Below are 22,840 nucleotides of genomic sequence, written 5' to 3'. Positions count from 1 at the left end.
TAGGCTTAAGCTATCCTTTGTGGGGATAAGTTTCATATGAACAAACCCCAAGATTGAGGGCTTGGCCTATTGCTTTGGTTGTCCTCACTACTTCTGAGACTATCAGGCCTTATCCAAATAGGGAAGTTGAATTTTCCCCCTTTCTCACTATTCCCCCAAGGGGACTTTGCAAATACTTTTTTATTCAGTGTTCAAATCATTCTGGGATTTATCAGGGCATCACTCTGGACAAACTTACAAAATCTCATGCCCTATTCAAGGTTCCATGTTTTATACCATGAGCATGTATTACCTTTATAGTTAAAATATTTTTAAAGATTCCACCTTAATAACAACTTAGAATCTTAATAAAAGTTTGTGAAACATTGAAAAATACTTGTTAGAGGGTAAAATACCTGGGAAATAACTTCAAGCAATGAGGTACCAATAAGGCATTACCTTAAGACCACTGTCTTAAGGTAAGTTTGTCATCCTCCAAAACTTACCTCTCTCTACACTCTATTATTTTGAAGAAGCCAAAATGAGTAGAAAAGAGAAAAAAAGAATCCTTTTTCTTTAAAGTTCTTAGGTAGATATCATTCACTTGTGATTTTTCTGTTTCTAGTGGCTTCCTCAAATCATCAACAATTATCATTTATTTCATGACAGTAATGTGCAGAAACTGTGCTGGGTTTTGGTGATATAAACAAGTGTGTAACATAGACACTCCTGACGTCAAGAGGTTAATGACATAGCTACTGGGAATAAGGATGTAACATAAAAAAATAGCAATACAATATGCCGAATGAATAATATGATTGCTACAGACATTAACTGCTAATAAATGACCAGAGGATGAGGTAATTGCAGAATCTAGGAAAATCCAATAATGCTTTTGCTAGGAGACATAAATAAGTTTGGGGTTTCATTAAGAATGAATAGTCTGGTTCAGCCAAAGAGATAGGAAATAAAATTGGAGAGGAAGGAAGGAATCTTAATGTGAAGCATCTTGAAATTTCAGCCTCTTGACCTTCATTCATTCTATATTCAATATGAAATATTACTTGGATCAAGATCCATGTAGGCTAGAATATCTGGATTTTGGTTAATCCTTTGCCTTTTGTAGCTGAAATCCCTGTCTTTTTTGTTGATCAGTTCTTTGGGCCTTTTACATATGGGTTTATTATGTTTATTTGGGAATGTGTCCAATTCTCTTTAGAGAGTGATTATTCCTCTTAATTTCATCTGGATGCTGTAGACCCTTTTAATCTTAGTAAATTGTGTAGAAAGATAGGTTTAGAGCATTTAGACTACAAATCCCACCGAAGATGCCAATTGCACTGCGCTGAAACTATATTTCCCTCAACTTGTCTGGATGGGTCATTTAAACAACCCAAATACATGGAGCCCATAATGGGAATGAGGGCTTGTAGTTCTGAATAGCTTAATATAGTGTTCCGATGTGCCCAGAGTATGCTGAGCAGATGGTTAAGAAGTACTGAAGCGGGGGGAGGGAAAGGGGGTACAGTCAGGGGAGGGGCGTGGGCCCACCACGGTGGCTCTATGTCCCTGCTCTGCTGTCTGGCAGCCATGACCCTGGTGGCCCTAAAGCACCTGCCTACACCCAGTGCCACCCCTTCCTGGGCCAGCAACTGTGAGTTGCAGGCTGGCAGCGACGAAGATCTAAAGTTAAACCTCAGCTTAAGCAAGAATGTTTTCATGGGGAAAGCAGCAGCCATCTTCTTACAACAGGGAAACAGCACCCAAGTCCAGTGGCGTCTCTAGCATTCCCCAAAGCATGCAGGTGACTTGCCCCAACAGCTTCAAGTAATGATCAACCTTTTGTGTTGTGAAGATAGAATCAAGCTGGCGGTGTGCTTAGAAAGTACCTGGATGGACCAACTCTGGTACATGGTGTACAGAGTGTGCGCCAGGATACAGAAGAGAACATGTTGCTGGAAGTTGACTTTTCCAGTAAGCAAAGTAAGAGCTGTACCATTGGGATGGTACTTTAACTGTGGATGGCACAAAAATCCACTTTGATGGAGATGGTGGATTCAGCATGAGCACAGCAGGAAGGTTCACATCGGCAAGCCCTATCCATCCAGGCCACGTGCTTGTCTAAACAGGCTCATCCTAGAGCCTCCCTCTTCTGTGGATGGGTGCAGAGTACACATTTAATCAGCACAACACAGCAGTCTATTTTGAATCATCTGAAAAGGACTCAGGAGAGATCTGTTGACATCCGAAGAGAAGAGTTACATTTTCCTCTGGGACACTGAAAGTTACTCAGAACTCTCCTGCAGGCAGCAGGTCTGCACTGCAGGTCCTTTACAAAGCCTGTGAAGTGGCTCGAAGGCAAAACTACTTCCCCGGTGGCTCTGGTCTGAGCCACCCACTATGAGAACTACATCAGCTCCCAGCAGAGCTGCATCGACGAGTGCAGGACCTGGAGTCCACCCAGCCAGACTCCCTGCACTGTACGTCGACAAGCCAACTGAAGGGGAAAGAACTGAGTGCTTCATCAAAGCCAAACTCTGAAGCATCATGATGAGCCAGGATCTGGAAAATGTGACCTCCAAAGAAATATGTCATGAATTAGAGAAACAAATGAACTGTAACTTGAAAGAATCCAAGGAATTCACAGACAAGGAGATGCTCCTTATCTTGGGACAGATGGACAAGCCCTCCTTTCTCCATCTTTGATCATCTTTACTTCAGCTCTGAATGAAATGCATCCAATCTAGAAGAACTGGAGGGCTGAGGGGTTGACTACATTTTAAATTAACTACAGAAATAGATAATTTTTTTCCTGGCTTATTTGCATATCAGAATATCAGAGTCTATGGTGAAGAGACAACAGATTTGCTGGCCCACTGGAATGAAGCTTATCCCTTTATAAGCAAAGTGAAGAAGAATCACTCTAAGTGCCTGCTACATTGCAAAATGGGTGTCAGTCAATCCGCATCAATCATTATAGCTTATGCGATGAAGGAATCTGGCTGGCCTCTGCAAAAAGTAGATAATGACATGTAGCAAAAGTGTAGCATCACGTGCCCTAACGTGAATTTATGAGGCAGTTATCTGATAATGAAGACATCTTGGATGCAAGCAAACAACGGCACAACAAGTTGTGGCGCCAGCAGTCAGACTTCAGCTCCAGCAGGCTGTGGATGACCCTGCAGGGCCCAGAGACTTCTTGCCAGAGACCCTGGATGGTGCCCTGGAAGCCCAGCTGCCTGGCTCAGACAATGTTGTCCACCCTGGCTTCCCAGTCTACAGGGCCCTGTGCTGCTTCCAGTGACTCTACCACATCCCGCATTCCCCCATCCATGAAGCTGGTCGCTTGGTCCAGCTGGAGGATCTTAAAAGGTTGCCCTGCTGGTGGAAGCTGCTGAGTCAGCAGAGGCACACAAGCCAGCCAGCCAGCCAGCCTCAGGAAGGTCCTGGACTCTGTGAGAAGGAAGTGAAGAAGAAGCAAGTGTTTGGGGTCCCAAAAGCCCATAGCAGCCCCTTGCCCCAGGTGGAGGAGAGGGAAAGGGAGGGGAGTCCGCAGGCAGGGAGGTAGGGACTGCCCCAGCCCAGCTCAATGAAAACCTGCTCAACAGGGAAAAACCTAAACAATGACAGCAGCAACAGGAGCTGTGTGGAGGACTTTGAACATGATGCCATTTTGGGTATCCTTAAAGTGAAGCCTTCCTACAAGTCCTGTGCTAACTGTATGTACCCAATGACCAGCAGGGCTTCTGAGCCCTTTGGGGAGCAGTGTGAGATCCCACCACCTGCATTCCACCACCTTCCCCATGGCCCACATGTCCAGCAGGTCCCGAGCCTGGCGAAGCTGACCTCTGAACCTACCAAAGCTCTCCAGGAGGCCAGACATCAGTACCTCTGACTCTGGCTCTGAGACTGCCCCAGAGCCACCAGCTAGCCTTATGGAACCTTCCAGAGAGACCAAAAGAGTCCTGCCAAAGTCCTTCCTTTTGAAGAGTTCTCACTGTGATAAAAACCCTCCCAGCAAGGAGGTAGTGAAAAAAAGAAGAGCTTGCCAAGAAAGACCCGAAGCCAGCTAAGGACCTGCAGCTTCTGTTCAGTAAAGAATCTGATAAACCTACAGCCAACATCTATTTGATGCAGCACCAAGAATCTATCATTCAGCTGCAAAAGCTAAGCTTAGTCTGCAAGTACACCAAAGAGCTAGAAATATTAAAGAGTAGGCCAGCAGATATGGCATCACCCTTCAGAGAGGGCATCACCACCACGCTAGAGGCCAGCAACACCTACGAAAACCAGGATCTGGCCCCTTTCTATCAATTGGGCCCCCCAGTCTTACCTAGCCAAGTCAGGAGTGATGAGAAATCAGAGGCTGCCCTCCCACCCCCAGCCACCCCCTTGGAAGGAGCCCCTCTCAAGAGCTCCACTACCTTTCTTTGCAGCCTGGATCACACCAGCAATTTCTCAAAAGATTTCCAGAAGACCATCTGCTGCACTCCCACCTCATTTTCCATGAGCTCCAACTTGACCCACTGCTCCAGTGGTGACAGCATCCACAGCATCTGAGGGAAACCAGGCCTGGTGAAGCAGCAGATGCAAGAGATTGAGACCTGACTCCAGCTGGCCAGCCTTACTGTCTCCTCCCAGCTGAAGTGCTCACACTCTCTTGCCAAGCTTGGAAGTCTCAACTTCTTGACAGAAGACCTGTCCAGTGAGGCTGACCTGTCAACCATCGCTGACTCTTCTTCCCTCCTACATAAGTCCCACTCAACAGCAAGGAACCCCATTGCAACCTAAAACTGTTAGGTGAAGTCAGATGAAGGTACTGGATGCTGTTGTTGAACTGACTGCTGTGTGGCATCAGCGGTGGCAATGAGGTCTTCCTCCTGGTTTTATTGTTACAGCTGGGCCGTATGTGTTTGGCCAGTACCAGGGACAGGTTGGGGGAACGTATATGCAATGTTCTCAGTTGTTGCTAATGGTGAAGTTTAAATCGCCCTCAGTTTGGGGGAAGGAACCACAAAGCGTTATTGAGCCTCATCTGTTGCTGAACTGAGCGATGTTGGGTTTAGGTCCCAGAAGCACTGGGGTGTGGCAGGGCCCAGGGTTCTGAGACGGGTCGCCCTGCCAGGCACACAGGTGCGTTAGGTCTTCTGTTTGCATTTGGGGGAGGAAAAAGAGATTTCAGAAGTGAGAGACTATCAGTCCCTCTTCAAGAGCAACCTGGCCGGACCTTCTCTAAGAGATAGGAGACTGTTGAAAGCTTCACAGATGTTTACAGGCACCCCTTCCCAAAGTGGAAATGTCCCTTCCCATTTCTCTCCGATTCTTCCTAGAGGCCATGATAGGGTAAAGGAGGTTTCTGCAGTCGGTGCCTCAGCTCTACGGGCAGCCTCTGTGAGAATCCAGTGAGCTCAAAGAGTCGCTCTTGCACCCGGCTGGATGCAAGGGACGAATCTAGTGTCAGTCACTGAGGAGAGTGTCAAAATATTTTTGAGAGAGAGAGAAAGAACTCGGTAGATAGGCAGAAAGGTTTAATTTGGGGGCCATCGCATTATAGGATGCAGCTCTGTGAGCTAAGAGTGGTTTGTGAATTTTAAGATATTATAAAAAGAATTAATAAAATTAATATGCAGTAGAGGCCATATATAAACTGCAAAGCTAAAGATATTTACTATCTGGCCTTTACAAATAAAGTTTGCTGAACCCTAGGGGGAAAAAATAAGAAGAAGTTTTGGTGGGGTCCCTTGAGGGATGGGGAAAAAAATATGAAACTACTAAGCTTTACCACCAGGGAAACATCTGATACTGTCTTAGACATTTGCAACTCCCAAGTCAATGGGCCAAGCCCTTGATCTCAAGGCTTACTCTTGCGAAGCTTATTTCTGTAGCAGAGAACCTAAGTCTACCTATAGGTATGCCTAAGAGTTACTTCTGGAGGACCTCTTTTGTTGCTCAGATGAGTCCTCACTCTCTCTAAGCCCAACTCATTACCCTCCCCCACTATGTAGGATGTGATATCCAGGGGCAAAAGTCTCCCTGACAACATGGAACATGACTCAATAATGAGCCTGGCCCTGGTCCCATGGGATCAATAATGCTTGCCTGACCAAAAGGGGGAAAAGAAGTGTAACAGATAAGGTATCAGTGGCTAACAGAATTCAAACAGAGTCGAGAGGCTATTCTGGCAGTCACTCTTACACAGGCTACAGCTAGTTATTGCTGTTTACCACGGTTTGCCAAATCCCAACCCAAACCATTCCTGTCAACCCTTAAGAATGCCTTGGAGGTCTATCTGAGATTCTATAAAAGCTCCATGCTCTATGATTACTTTTTCTGCCCATCTCTACACTTGCTCTCAGCTGTTTCCATTCATACCAAACACTTTCCTATTCACATATTCTCCCCTTGGCATTGGATAGGCACCCACCCACCTCTAGTCTTAACGCCTACACATTCTTTGTTCTGCTAACCACTCCCTACTGGTAGGAGGAATTAATTTATGGAGTAAATGTGCTGTGAAATGTCTTTGCTACTTCAATGAAGTGCCTTAAAGAGTATTTTTTTTACAAGGCTTGGGGCATTTCCCCTGTCCCTAACATCTAGGTTCTCCCTTCCCACTCTTCCTATCGGAAAGTACTATGAGAAAGCATCCTCCATAAGTGAAGAGAGCTATGACAGCCCCATCCTTACCAAGACTGAGAGCACATTTTCTGTAGCCATGTGAACAACTTATCAGGCACGGGCGGGTATGCAGACCTGTACCTGTGCAAGGACTGAGTCCTGGATCCCAGGGACATAGTTAAGAGCCAACATTGGGCTGAGGACATCACCTGCCAAAACCTGATTGTAATCTCTCTTCTTTGGCTTAGCTGCCCCATGGAGGTGGGTGTTTTTATGGCTTTTTACAAATAAGAAGATGACTCTTAAGAGATTAATTTTCCCTCTCTTATGAACCATCAACTTTCCATTTCTCATGGATCTCCATACAAACATACTTGTGCTTAAAAAACACAAAGAAGGGGCGGGCCGCGGTGGCTCAGCGGGCAAGAGTGCTTGCCTGCCATGCCGGAGGACCCCGGTTCGATTCCCGGCCCCAGCCCATGTAAAAAACAAACAAACAAACAAAAACTAATAAAATAAAAATAACCTTTCTGCTCCCTCCCTTCTTTCTCACTTACTCCCTCTCTCTCTTAAAAAAAAAAAAAAACAAAAAAAAACACAAAGAACAAAAAACTTCCTAGGCCAGATAAGTCCTGAAACCCAAAGGGGCTGGCCTCTCCAGAACACCAACTAGTTCCAACCCCCTATTCCATATTAATCTACAGCCCTTCCCAACATGAAAAAGTTAGAATGGGTATAGCCAAATACACCTAAAACTTGGGAGAAAGATCAAGGAGAAGGTGGAGTTAGTGAAGATGGGACTTAACAAATGAGTATGACTACTGAATCATTATATCAATATTTCTTTAGTCTCCAGTGTCCTGGAGCAGCTAGAGGGAAAAACGTAAAATTGTGGAACTGTAACCCATACCAAACTCTGAAATCTGTTCTCTAACTATTGTTACAATATGCTTTGAAATCTTTGCTTTTTTGTATGTATATTTCACAATAAACAAGAAAAAGTGAAAAAAGAAAGAAAGAAATCTTTGAAAAAAGAAAAACAAAACATTATCTTTCCTTTATGAATAAGTGTAAATCCTTAACTCCATTCCCAGGTATAGGAAGAGGTAAAGGAGGAGAGAATGCCTATAAATTAAGCACAAACACTGCGGCCAGGTGGTATGCTGAGGGTAATGATGCCTGACGTTTGTGTTCCATTGATCATTTCAAATCACATATATTTGATCCTCTAGAAGGCCGTCCTTGATAAACATCAGAAGAAGTCTAGTAATGGCACATTAGTGGGAGACCCACAGTTTCTTAGGAAGTTGATTCAGCATTTTTCATGACTATAAATTGAATTTGAGCAAATAGGGAAAAGGCAGGCAGAGGGAAATCAAGCCTCAAAGTTAAAAAGAAAATGTTTTTCTATTCAGATTTAGAAAACACCTATAAGTTTTAATAAAGTGCTCTGGTAACCTGGAGCAGTTAATGTCTTCTGCCAAGGTTTCCACTATAGATGCATGGTAAAAAGATTCCTGTGCTTTCTGGATATCTGATTGTGGCAGCCAAGATTGAATAGAGGAATACAAAAATTTCTAAAAGCATGGGGAGGCAGAGATAATCTTTGTAATTGAAAAATAACCTCCTAAACAGCAAAGAGGCTTTTTACTTGACAAAAGGAATCTTAAAATTGAAGTGTTGGAGGATTATTTTTCCTAAACCCTTACCTTCTGGATGATTCCAATTTAAAAGTTTAAAGCTTTAACAACTTTAAGAGGTTATAAAAGAAAAAAAAAACTTGATTAGAAACAAGTCAGTGATTCTTAGAACATTGCATGAACACAAAGTAAATTTAGTGAATTGGACTTCTAAATCTTTTTAAAAAAGATTTACATCTTAGAAGGAGTGGAAAGTCATAGAAGTTTTCCAAAGATAAGACTAAGAAGCTCAGATGTATCAGAAAGGTTCCAGCAGTCGTGAGACACACTGGGATTGTAACGAGAAAGAAAAACAAGACCACTTTGAAGGCTCACAAGAAATTCAAGAGGGGAATTTTTTTTGTTTTATATTTTTACTTTTGAGCAGTTGTGGATTTACAGAAAATCATGCAGAAAGCACGGAACTCTCTTATACCCCCTCACACAGTTTTCCCTGTTAACATTTTGCCATTTTGCATTAGTGTGGGATATTTGTTACAATTGATGGACCAATATTAAGTAAAGTCCGTAGTTTACAAAACAAAACAAACAAATAAAAAACCAATCAAACAAAAAAACAGCAGAGAGAGTGTTAGGCAGGTAATGAGAAAACAGCACTTACTGGCTGTGCGGCTTGAGTAATAGTTATAAACTTCTTTGGATCTCATTTTCTTTATCTATAACATAAGCATCATACTGTCCTGCGACTTCACACAGTAGTTGTGAAGATCAAATGTGAGTGACAGATGTAAAAGCACTTTGTGAACCTATAAATGAAAGAGTAATTCTAAATATGGGCACTTCAGATTAAGGAAAAAATAACACAACATTTATTGGCACCTACTGAAAGCCCAGACAAAATATGTGCTTTCTATCCAATTTAGACGCTCCCCGCGAACACAGAAACCTAGAGGATTAGGCAGGTAACTAGCCCAACATCACAGATTATTAATAACAGGGTCCAAACTCAAAGTCAAATCAATGAAACCAAATGTGTGTCCTTAACTTTTTTTTTTGCATGGGCGGGCACTGGGAATTGAACCTGGGTCTCCAGTGTGGCAGGCGAGAGCTCTGCCTGCTGAGCCATCATTGCCTTGTCCTTAACTTTTTGACCTGCAAAAATAGCTACCTATTTTAGCAAAGATGATGATGAATTTCTGCTATGAGATAGGGATCAAGAGCTAATTGGAAGATAGATAATAAAGACTGAGATGGTATGAGCTAGGAATGCCTAGAGTGTATAATGATAGTGACTGAATGTACAAATTTAAAAATGTTTTTGCATGAAGAAGAACAAAGGAATGTCAATACTGCAGAGTGTTGAAAATAGATGGTAATTAATATTTTAAAACTTTAACTTATGTGTAAGGCTAAAGCAAAAAATGTTTATTTGGTACAAAATGTATATTTTGACTAGTGCATTTTCTAACACAACTTATATGGACAGCTTAATTGAACACCATAGTACATGGAAACTTGAGTAGGAGGGAAATTCAACTTCCCCAAGTGGAGAATTCTTGATATTCTCACAAGCAGTGGGGACAACCAAAGCAATAGGCTGAGCCCCCAATCTTGGGGGTTGTACATATGAAACTTAACCCTGCAAAGGACAGGGTAAGCCTACTTAAAATTAGGCCCAAGAATCACCTCCAAAAGAACATCCTTTGTTGCTCAGATGTGGCCTCTCTCAGCCAACATGACAAGCAAACTCACTGCCCTCCCCTTCTCTACATTGGACATAACTCCCAGGGGTGTGCACCTTCCTGGCAACAAGGGACTGAAATCCTGGAACGAGCTGGGACTCAGCACCAAGGGACTGAGAAAATCTTCTCGACCAAAAGGGGGAAGAGCGAAATGAGACAAAATAAAGTGTCAATGGCTGAGAGATTCTAAACAGAGTAGAGAGGTTATCCTGGAGGTTATTCTTACACATTAAATAGATATCACCTTGTTAGTGAAGATGTAATGGAGAGGCTGGAGGGAACTGCCTGAAAATGTGGAGCTGTGTTCCAATAGCCATGTTTCTTGAAGACGATTGTATAATGATATAGATTTTGCACTGCAGCTGTGTGGTTGTGAAAACCTTGTGTCTGATGCTCCTTTTACCTACCTTATCGACAGACGAGTAAAACATATGGATTAAAAATAAATAAATAATAGAGGGAACAAATGTTAAAATAAATTCAGTAGATTGAAATGCTAGTGATCAATGAAAGGGAGGGGTAAGGGGTATGGTATGTATGAATTTTTTTTCTGTTTTCTCTTTATTTCTTTTTCTGAATTGATGCAAATGTTCTAAGAAATCATCATGATGATGAATATACAACTATGTGATGATATTGTGTTATTGATTATATATCAAGAGTGGAATGATCATATGGTAAGAATGTTGGTGTTTGTATGTTGTTATGTTTAATAAATTGAAAAAAAAAGAGCTGATTGGAACCCATCTTAGCAACACTCTCTCACCCCAGCTCCTCCCAACCCCCCTCCACCCACCAATCCTCTCCCCCAACTCTAGCCCACGAAAACAAATCCCTTTCTGATTCCCTGGGTGAATCGATTCAACATCCTCAAGATCTCCTGAGATTTCATCCCAGAAAGAACCCGAAACCAGCTCCTGTGGAACGAGAATGTCGGGATTTGGACAACGACTACCTAGGAGCTGAAAGAGGAAAGTATGAGCAGAGAGGTCTATAAAAGGTTCTGAGGGCTTAAAGGAAGGACCCAGGTCCTGGAGTGCTGGTCCTTGGTGAGGGCAGAACAGACAGCAACCTGCCAGCGGGGCCTGGAGCAGGTGGCTTATTACGATACTTGGTATTCTTATATTAAAGCACTGTTACACATTCCTGGGACAAATCACCCTTGATCATGGTGGAAAAAACTGAATTTGTTGGTACCTGAAAAGAAATCAGCTCTAGCCCCATTACTGAAGAACTTAACAGTTGTGTCAGAAATGTTAAGGAGCAGCTGTCAGTGGCCTGGAATTGAATCAGGTTCTGAAGAAGAGAGTGACCACCAACTCCACAAGTCAAGTGATTGTCATGGGCCCAGGTTAGCCTGCTGGAGATGATACCTGTGGAGCAGATCACAGTCAGCCACCCTGGAGGCCTGAGAGATTCTATCCAAGATCAACAAACCATTACGCTGATCTGTTGCTCGCAGCAGACCCAAGGTGAGCCCCACCCTGCTGAGCTAGGTACTCATGAGCAAAAAATGAATGTCTGTTGTTGTAAGACACTGACTTTTGGTACATGCTTTTTATGCAGTAATGTGGTATTTGGTGACTGATACATTACTTATGAAGAGAATTAGCTTTTTTTTCTGAACTCCTTCTTTGGCTGCTAAATTGGAGTCTTTGTGTGGGCCGACACATCTGCTTTGGTCATTGGAGAATCCCTGTCACAGAGCACATAGTAGTCACTCAATAAACATTTGTTGAATAAATGTAAAGAAAAAGTTAATTGGAGACATTTGAGAGGTTAGGGTCCCGTGTTTTTGTAAGTTTGAAAACTTATTTATCTATATATTAAAAATATTTGTTAAATATGGTATGATGTATGTGGTAGTTAGATTCAGTTGTCAGCTTGGCCAGGTGAAGGCACCTAGTTCTGTTGCTGTGGACATGAGCCAATGGTATGTGAACCTCATCTGTTGCTGATTACATCTGCAGTCGGCTAGGAGGCGTGCCTGCTGCAATGAATGATGTTTGACTTAATTGGCTGGTGCTTAAATGAGAGAGTTCAATGTAGCACAGCCCAAGCAGCTCAGCATATCTCATCTCAGCACTCGCGGCTCAGCCCAGGCCTTTGGAGATGCAGAAAGAAATCACCCCGGGGACAGTTGTGGGAACACAGAGGCCTGGAGAGAAGGCCAGCAGAGACCATTCTGTGCCTTCCCATGTAAGAAAGAACCTCAGTTGAAAGTTAGCTGCCTTTCCTCTGAGGAACTCATGAAATAAATCCCCTTTTGTTAAAAGCCAATCCGTCTCTGGTGTGTTGCATTCTGGCAGTTAGCAAACTAGAACAATGTATATAATATTAATTTTTGCATATCTGAAAAAGATAAAAGATCATATGAAATATTCTTGAAGAAGTTATAATCTCCTTGAGGAAATAAGATATATATAGCTTGAGGGTGCACGGGTGGTTCAGAGATAGAATGCTCACCTTCCATAAAGGAGACCCAGGTTCAATTCCCAGACCATGCACACAGAACTCCCATCCCCCCAAAAGAAAAGGGAAAAAAAAAAAGAAAAGACATATATAATTTGAGAAGTGCTAAGTGTCTTCAAGGAATTATAACTTAGGAAGTACGCAGTTATTTTGCTTTGTATTTGATCCCATGCTTTCTCTAAATCATTTAGATACACACACACATATTTTGGCCAAACTTAAATTCAGTAAGCTAGCTGTATTTATAGCCTATAGTTCATTATTGTTTCCAGTTGTGATCGTCTTTTAAATCACAAGCTTTATTGAGCATTTATTAAAAGCCAGGATCTGTACTACGTACTGAGGATCCAGAAATAAAGAAAACCAAGTCTTAACTCTGAAGAGCTCTTGGTGTGGTTGGAGAGGAATTGTGTAAACAGACAAATCACCTAGATGCAAGTAACAATGTGCTGTGCGGGCACAGAGGACAGACACTAGTGTATCTGAGAGAGTAGGGAAAGGCTTTTTCATGATTGGGTCTTGTAGGATGAACGATGTGATGCTAAGTGAAGAAGAGAAGTGAGGGGATTCTGGACAGATGGAACTCAACATGTGTCAGACCAGAGTCACAGTCAAGGTGGTTTCTGGGCAGTTGAGAGTGGTGAAAACAGAGTAAATAGGAAGCAGAAGGAAACAGGCTCAGAAAGCCAGTTATGGAAAAGGTTGGGAAGGGGATGAGAAGGAAAAAAACGTCAAAGACTTGATTTTTTTATGATGGAGATTACTATATTTGAAATATTTACTTAAAATATTTGAATGGCTGAATAGCAATCAATTATACATTTCAGTACGTGGAAGTTCCATTAGGTATGTACTCAATTCCCTCTTCTAGAACATTTAGATGATTTCCAGGTTGTTGTTATTGTTTGTTGTGCTTTTACTATCAAAAACATTACTTTAATATATTTTATTAGGTTTTGCTATCGAGTGTATATAAAGAAATCCTACAGCTGAACAATAAAAGGGCAGACAACCCAATTATATATGGGCAAAGGATAAGAATAGGCATTTCTCCTAAAAGGAAATACAAATGGCTAAGAAGCATATGAAAAGATGTTCATCTTCATTAGCTATTAAGGAAATGAAAGTCAAAACCACAGTGAGATATCATCTTACATCTATAAGAATGGCTGCTATTAAACAGAGAGGAAACGGCAAATGTTGGAGAGGATGTGAAGAAATAGGAACAATTATTCACTGCTGGTGGGAACATAAATGGTACAGCCACTGTGGAAGACAGTTTGGTGTTTCCTCAGAAAATGAAATATTGAGTTGCCATATGACCTGGCATTTCTGCTACTTGTTATATACTCACAAAATCTGAAAGCAGGAACATGAATAGACATCTGCACACCAATAATCCAAGTAGCAATGTACACAAATGCCAAAAAATGGAAGCAATCCAAATATTCATCAACAGGTAAATGGATAAATAAAACATGGTATATACATATGATGGAATATTATGCAGCAATGACAAAATGAAGGGACAACATGGATAATCTTGAGGATATAATGCTGAGCAAAATAAGTCAGACAAAAGGACAGATATTGTATTATTTCACTAATATGAATTAACTAGAACATGTAATCTCAGAGTCTTAAAATGTAGAATATAGCATACTAGAAATAGACACTAGAGAAAAGGGAACGCTAACCTAATATGATCAGAATGTGTAGTGAGGTTGAACTTAAAATGTTTGAAAATAGATGTGTGTAATTGTGAATTACTGATTATATATGTAGAATGGAATGATCGTATGTTAAGAATGTTTGTGTTTGTTGTTATATTTTAAAAAATTAAAAAATTAGGATATAAAAATAAATAAATGAATAATAGGGGAAACAAATGTTAAAACAAATTTAGTAGATTGAAATGCTAGTGATCAATGAAAGGGAGTGGTAAGGGGTATAGAAAAAATATAGGGGAAACAAAGGCTAAAATATGTTGGGTAGATGGAAATACTAGCAATTAATGAAAAGGAGAGGTAAGGGGTATATGTATGAGTTTTTTCTTTTTATTTCTTTTTCTGAATTGATGCAAATGTTCTAAAAAATGGTCATGGTGATGAATATACAACTACATGATAATGTGAATTATTGATTATATATCAAGAACACATTATATACCAAGATTGAGAGGACCTTCTTGATGAAAAAGGGGAAGAGAGAAATGAGAAAAAAATAAAGTGTCAATGGCTGAGAGATTTCAGAGTTGAGAGTTTATCCTGGAGGTAATTCTTATGCATTACATAGATATCCCTTTTCAGTTAATAGTGTATTTGAGTGACTAAAGGGAAGTACCTGAAAGTGTAGAGCTGTGTTCCAGTAGCCTTGTTTCTTGAATATGATTGTATGAAGATATAATGTTTACAATATGACTGTGTGATTGTGAAAACCTTGTGTCTGAAGTTCCCTGTATCTAGGGTATGGACAGATGAGTAAAAATATGAATAAAAAATAAACAAACAATGAGGGAACAAAGGTTAAAATATTCAGTAGATGGAAATACTAGTGGTCAATGAGAGGGAAGGGTAAGGGGTACGGTATGTATGAGTTTTGTCTTTTTTCATTTTATCTCTTTTTCTGGAGTGATGCAAACATCCTAAAAAATTATCGTGGTGATGAACATACTACTATGTGATGATATTATGAGCCGTTGATTGTACACCATGCATGGAATGTTTGTATGTTAAGAATGCTCATGTTTGTATGTTGTTTTGATTTTATAATAAAATATTAATTTTAAAAATTTTATTCTAGTAACGTATATATAACCCCAGATTTCTCATTTTAAGTGCATTCTCATAAATAATTCAATGCTGTTAATTATATTTATAACATTGTGCTACCATTACCAAAACTTCATAATCAACCCAAATAGAAACTCTGTACAATTTAAGCATTAACTCCCCATTCCCTACCCCACCCTATTCCTGGTAAACTATATTCTGGATTCTGACTCCATGAGTTTGCTTATTTTAATTATTTCCTATTAGTGATGTCATACTGGCTTATTTCACTCAAACTGATGTCTTCAAGGCTCATTTATGTTGTCACATGTATCAGAACTTCATTCCTTTTTATGGCTGTATAATATTCCGTAGTATGGGTATAACCACATTTTGTTTATCCATTCATCAGTTGATGGACACTTGGGTTGCTTCCATCTTTGGTAATTGTGAATAATGCCTCTGTGAGCATTGCTATGCAAATATCTTTTTAAGTCCCTGCTTTCAAATAGCAAGAAGTAGAATAGCTGGATGTTCTAGTTTGCTAGCTGCCAGAATGCAACACACCAGAGACGGATTGGCTTTTAATAAAAGGGGATTTATTTTGTTGGTTCTTCAGAGGAAAGGCAGCTAACTTTCCACTGAGGTTCTTTCTTATGTGGAAGGCACAGGATAGTCTCTGCTGGTCTTCTCTCCAGGCTCCTGGGTTCCAACAACTTTCCCCGGGGTGACTTCTTTCTGCATCTCCAAGGGCCTGGGCTGAGCTGGTAGTGTTGAGATGAGGGATGCTGAGCTGCTTAGCAGTGCTACGTTGCAATCTCTCATTTAAGCACCAGCCAATTAAGTCAAACATCACTCATTGCAGCAGACATGCCTCCTAGCTGACTGCAGATGTAATTGGCAACAGGTGAGGTTCACGTACCGTTGGCTTATGTCCGCAGCAACAAGACTAGGTATGCTCACCTGGCCAAATTGACAACTGAATCTAACTAACACACTGGATTATATGGTAATTTGATACCTACCTTTTCAAGGAACTGTGAAACTATCTTCCACAGTGGTTGCACCATTTTACATTCCCAACAACAGTGAATGAGTGTTTCTATTTGTACAGTTCTGTCTTTTTAATAGTAGCCATTCTAGGGGGTGTGAAATGGTATCTCACGGTTTTTAATTTTTTTAAGCAGTTTTATTGAGATATCTTCATATACCATACAATCCACCCTAAGTGTATAATCAGTGGTTCACAGTTTCATCACATAGTTGTGCATTAATTACCATAATCAATTTTAGAACATTTTCATTACTTAAAAAAAGAAAGAAAAAAACCCAAAACATCACATACCACTTATATCCTTTTTAGTATGGAGCCTTAGCATTGGGGTGGTACATTTGTCATTGTTGAAAGAATACTAAAATATCACTGCTAAGTATAATTCATAGTTTTCAGCAGCTGCATTTTCCCATGTACCATTCAATTAACTACTTGTAATGGTTATGTACATTTGTTTTAGTTCATAAAATAATATTTTTATATTTATGTTGTTAGTCACCATTATCATCCACACAGAGTTCTCGGTGTACAGTCCCATGCTTCATCTTCTAGCTTTCCTTCTAGTGACATGCACAACTCCAAGTTTCCCTTCCAACCACAGTCACACTGTGATTCGGTTGTGTTTATTACAGTCACCATGATGTGCTACCGTCACCTCTATCCATTTCCAAAGATGTAAATTCAACCTAGATAAAAATTCTGCACATATTAAGCTTCTGTTTCCTATTTTCTACCCTCATTCCCATCTCCTGGTAACCTATATTCTAGATTTTAACTCTATGCACTTACTTATTACAATTAGCCCATATTAATGAAATAATATGATATTTGTCTTTTTGCATCTGACATTTCACTCAACATAATGTCCTCAAGTTTCATCCATGCTATTGCATACTTCATGCCTTCATTTCTTCTTTACTGCTGAATAATATTCCATTGACTGCATATACCACATTTTGTTTGTTCATTCATCAGCTAACAGATACTTGAGTTGCTTCCATCTTTTGGCAATTGTGACTAATGCCACTATGAATATCTGTGCAAATGTCTGTTTGTATCCATTCTTTCCGGTAGTCTGAGTATGTAACTTAAGGGGATATACCTTTGGAAGTTACCATTATATAGATTATATTGAAAGCTATAGAACTGTATGCTATCAATAATGGAATGAGTACACACAGAGAAGAAAAGGACCATTTGGCATTCCAAAATTTAGAGGTTTGGAAAATGGGAATGAGCTAGCAAAGGAGACTGAGAAGAAACAACCAGTGACAAAAGAAGAGAATTGAGAGATGTTTTAGTCATGGTTCTTCAGAGAAACAGAACCAAAGAGAGACTTATTACAAAGAATTGGTTCATGAGACCATCAAGCCCAACTTGGTAGTACAGGCTGCCTGCTGGAAATTCCTATAAAGTTGATATTAAAATCCTTAATTCAAATTTCCCAGGAAAAGCTGACTCTCTGGAAATCTTGGCAAGAGCCAATATTGCAATTGAGGAAGAAAATCTTCTTTTGACCTCTGCATCCCTCAGTTCTGGCTTTTAGGATCTTCAACTGATTGGATGAGATAACTCCAACTGCTTAGAAGGGATATCTCCTTTGTTGATTGTAGTTGCAATCAATTGATTATAGATGCAACTCCGACCTATGAAATACCTCATAGAAACAAGCAGGCTAGTACTTGGCCAAACAATCGGGGCACCATAACCTAAGCCAAACTGACGCACGAAATTTACCGTTGTAAGGGATAATGGTGTCCCAAGAAGCCAAGTGAAGATATTTTCAAGAAGAAGGGAGTGATTTTTGTTTTCCAAAAAATGCTTAGAGATCAGGCCAACTGAGGACTGAGATTAATCATTAGACCCCCACAATTTGGGGGTCATCATCACTGGGATCCTCATCAGAAGAAAATTTGGTGGAGAGTATGGAAGACAGCCTGTACGCAGTGGGTTCCACCCAAAATGTGAAGAGAGGAATTAGTTACTGAAACTTTTTAGAGGATCCTATTGAGAAGAGGTGTAGAGAAAGGGAATACTAGCTTGAGGTAAAGGGAAAAGGGGAAGTTTTTATTTTTTTTTATAGTGAAAGTATGTTTGTATGGAGAGCCATGAGAAAACGAAAACTGATGACTCATAAGAGAGGGAACAATTAATCTCTTAAGAGTCATCTTCTTACTTGTAAAAAGCTGTAAAAATACTCACGTTCATGGGGCAGATAAGTCAAAGAAGAGAGATTACGATTAGGTTTTGGCAGGTGATGTACTCAGCCCAATGGTGGCTCTTAACTATTTCCCTGGGATCCAGGACTCAGCCCTTGCACAGGTACAGGTGTGCATATCCGCTCCTGCCTGGTAAGTTGTTCACATGGCTACAGAAAATGTGCTCTCAGGCTTGGTAAAGATGGGGCTTTCACAAGCTCTCTTCACTTACGGAGGATGCTTTCTCATAGTACTTTCTGATAGGAAGAGTGGGAAGGGAGAACCCAGATGTTAGGGACAGGGGAAATGCCCCAAGCTTTGTAAAAAAACATACTATTTAAGGCACTTCATTGAAGTAGCAGAGGCATTTCACACCAAGTTTACTCCACAAATTAATTCCTCCATCAGTAGGGAGTGGTTGGCAGAACAAAGAATGTGCAGGCGTTGATACTCGAGGTGGGTGGGTGCCTATCCAATGCCGAGGGAAGAATGAGTGAATAGGAAACGCGTGTTTGGTATGAATGGAAACAGCTGAGAGCGAGTGTAGAGACGTGCAGAGAAGAACTGGACGGGCCCCCCGAGGGACTGTCTGCTGCCTGTGATGCGGGAGCGCCCGCCGAGGAGCGTCCTTATCCCCACCCACCTCCCTAACTCCAGCAGCCAGTGGTGCACATAGACATATTTCTGGGAGCTGTCCATGAGCTCATCGGTCTCCTGGCGATAGCTGCAATAGCGAGAAAAGCAGCCTCCTTTCTCCCGGCGCCGCTAGAATAAGCCCCGCCACTTGCACATTCAGTCACACGCGCCGCGCGCCGCGCTGAGGAGAGGTAGCCGGGCGCAGCCGCCGCCCGCCCAGCCCGACTGCCAAGGTCGCGCCCCGAGGCCGCCCGCCATGGCCCCGAGTCTCCCGGTCGGGAGGTAGGTGAGCGCGCGAAGGGGCGAGCCCAGCTGGCCAGGACTCCCCGCCGGCCAGCCCCGGTGGGCAGCCGCCTCTGGCACTCTGCGGCGGGGCACCCGGGCGGGTCCGCTGCGCCTTCCGACCGATTCCGGGACGCGCGGGACGCAGGCCCCGCGCCGAGGAGACGCAGGAGACACGGGAGGCGCGGGCGTGACAGGAGGAAGAAACCCGGAGCAGCAGGAAGATGGCTTCTCCTACCTCCCCGGCCCCGGAGGGCGGGGCCTCCACCCCGTCGAACCCGCCGCGTATTCGTCAGGTGGGTGCACCAAGTGCGGGGAGGGGCGCCCTCGCCCCATTGTCACAGCCTCCCCCAAGGACGGGGACCTCGGGCCCCCCTCCCCCCCAACACAGCTTGACCAAGAAGAGGGACCAACACTGGCATACTTGGCTCCATCGCCTGGTCCAGGACTATGCTCTCAATCTCTTTTTCTCACTCTCACTTCACCAACAGACAGAAATACACACACACACACACAACCCTAAAAAAGCACGTCTTCCAAGACTAGACGTGTAGCTTCTGCACCCCTAACCCCCCCCCCCCCATACACACATACACTCACACACCTCGAAAACTCATGTTCCCACCGCTCACGGAGGCACACACCCTGCAGTCACATGACTCACTGCAGAGCTGCAGTTCGGAGAAGCCCATGGTGCCCTCAGAAGGGGAAATGCACCCCAGATCCAAATCCTCTGAGGATCTTGAGAGCGATTGCTGGAAGCATGCACTTCCCACGCATAGGAGAAAAGGAACCTCGGCTAGAGGTTACTTAGCTGTTCTCAACTTTCAGGCAGAGCTACACCCAACAATTGCAGCCCTATTAGACATGCTGTGTTAGAAAACATGTGTGCCTTCTCTCCCCATGTCTACAGAGACACAGTTTCCCTGAACATTGCAAGGAGTAAATGCACATTTCTTTGGCGGTTTGAATAAGGATGTTTTCTGTTTGTGTGGTAGTATTAAAACAGGGGAGTATTCCATCTGGTTGTGATCTGTGATTAGGTGTCTAGAAGGGTTTTTTCACTACCATTGCCAGAAACTACAGCATTAGCACTTTCGATTGTCACAGTAGTATCGTTAAGTGTCAGCTTGTTCTGTTTCAGGGTAGTATATGAATGTGAGAGTATGATCCTCTGACTGCAAGAGTGGAACCTCTTTAGAATTGGCTTTCTGGTTAGAAATTAGGTAAAATTAATAGATGGAAAGAGACTATCTGGGGCTGAAGATAACGCTCAACAGAATGATCTTTCTCCAAGGCAGTGTAGATATTGTGAAGAATCCAGGGGCTCCAGAATATTAGGAAAACATTACAGTAAAATTTGTTTGACACTTACAAGGTCCTTGCCACAATTTGAATTTTAATATGCATAGATAGTGTTATTTTAGGGACAGCCTTTGTTTATGTGCAATGATTTTTATGCAATGACAAAAAAATTAAAATATACATTTTTGGGGGCAATATGCCCCAAAGGAATTGTTAGGATTTTAAACCTTTATAGAATCCAGGACACTAATTTTATGAAAGGGTGTTTTGAATTGCACCTGGAAGTATTTTTCCTCTAAGAAGTTCTGGTAACAGGTCTTATTAAATCTATATTTGTTATATTTATCTGTGTTTAAGAATGACAGTGAAATGATTGTGATTTGCAATATGATAAATCACATCCTATGCAAAAAAATATTTTATATCAGTTTGATTAAATAGACATGTATGTATGTGTGTATACATAGGTATGCATATGCATATATATAACTATATATAGGCATTGAGAAAATAAAATGTTAATTGAAATAGAATATATGTGTTCCTAAAAATCTCCATGAAATCTCATTCTATATTTAGAATATTTCTGTTGCTCTAAGAAATAGTACATATGAATATAGCTACTTGGAAAAATTTGCATGAAAGGTCATTATTTTGCAGAGAATTCTACTTAGGGGGCACTTTAATTAACAGTTGTTTAAAAAACATAATTCTGCAACATTCAAGTTAGTGACTGGTGTCCTCTGTTCAGGCTTTCCTTTGTATGACCTACAAAAGGAGCCTTTTAGTGATTGGTGCATTAATTTGCACAGGATGTAGAAAAAGGTTACTGGAAATTTTGGTCATTCCAGTCTACCTGATTCATTCAGTCAGGGGGAACAGAAGTGCTGACATCCTCTGGCTGCAGAATCACCATTTGCCTGCAAGTGATTTTAAGCAAATGAGAAATACAAAAACTGAAGGGATAAATAACATTATTGACCTGCTGAATCGTGAAATATTTTAGGTCCCAGTCATTGTGTTTTAACTGTGTGGCTGTCTCCTGTTTCTTCTGGTTCTTAAATAATTTTTCTTCAAGTCATTTCTCTATTAAATAAAAATTGAGTTAGAATCTGAATTATTTTCCTCTTTCTGATCTTTGGTTGGAAGAAAAATTATAATTGACAAAACACAGAAGAGTAATTCAAAGGAGTCAAAGATTTTAATTAAAGACATTATATGTATTTTAGCAATTCATAAATTCATCGGTCATCCTTTTAATTATGTAATGGAAATTTAGAAATAAAAATATTTTAGAAAGGCTTTTTGGGGAGTATAAAAATGACTGGTAAACGAGTACATTTAATTATTAATTTCACTGAAAATATTCTATATTAAGATTCATTTATTCAATGACTATTTATGCAACATAATGTTTCATGCCCTGAAAATAAAAAATAAAAAATAAAAAGGAGGGCAAAAACCTTGCTCAATAGCAGATATACTTATTTCTAAAGTAGACAAGCATTAAACTGTTGTAATTTGAATTCCTTATAGGGCCCTTTTCACATTATTTAAACAAAATAGTTCTCAGTTTTTTGTTTTGGTCATTCTTGAAATCACAAGCCTAAATAATACCTAAGTTGGCATATACCTAAAAAAATTCACTGTTTGACTGAATTTATGTTTGCATCTATTTGATGTATTTCTGTTCTCTTTTAACTATTTAGTGTATATATTATTAAAAATACTTATCAGAAACTGTTTTTACAACTTGATCTTTTGGACAAAGATTTTAAGCTTTTGGAAAATGCTGATATAGCAGGAAATATCTAATGTAGTTCTCACATAGTGTACTTAAAAATCTAGATTTCCCAAAATAAGGTAAAAAATAAATGACCTTCAACTTCATCCTATTGTGTCAGGGAAAGGAGGGAAAAGTGTATCAACTCTGCCGCCTCAGGCTCCTAAGATACCAGATATCTTACTTTTTATTTCCTGCTATGTAAAGGAGTATCTGTATTTTGTATGTAGAAAGAGGCACAAAAGTTTTGCCTATATTTCCAAATACATAAGTCAAATCAGTTACCAAACTAGAAAAACTGATTTTATGGATTTCAGCTTGTGTAAAAGAAATTTTGTAAAAGAAAAAGTTTTCCATCTT

At 40.9% G+C, this 22,840-nt stretch overlaps 1 protein-coding gene and 1 pseudogene across 1 annotated transcript in view; both read left to right on the top strand.

Moving 5' to 3' along the window:
- The first annotated feature begins 1,569 nt into the window (after positions 1–1,569).
- On the top strand, positions 1,570–4,770 carry LOC143668442 (protein phosphatase Slingshot homolog 1-like; annotated as a pseudogene).
- A 14,809-nt stretch (positions 4,771–19,579) lies between these two features.
- ANK2 (ankyrin 2) overlaps positions 19,580–22,840 on the top strand; it is a 767,321-nt gene continuing 764,060 nt past the window's right edge. Inside the window, exon 1 of the mRNA XM_077142481.1 lies at positions 19,580–19,688. Within this exon, the coding sequence (XP_076998596.1) occupies positions 19,617–19,688 (72 nt within the window). The 5' untranslated portion in view covers positions 19,580–19,616. The remainder of the gene's footprint in view (positions 19,689–22,840) is intronic.

Source organism: Tamandua tetradactyla, chromosome 24 (assembly GCF_023851605.1).
Source record: "Tamandua tetradactyla isolate mTamTet1 chromosome 24, mTamTet1.pri, whole genome shotgun sequence".
Taxonomy (NCBI): Eukaryota; Metazoa; Chordata; class Mammalia; order Pilosa; family Myrmecophagidae; genus Tamandua; species Tamandua tetradactyla.
Note: the sequence above shows the minus strand (reverse complement) of the source record. Positions and strands in the feature narration are given on the sequence as shown.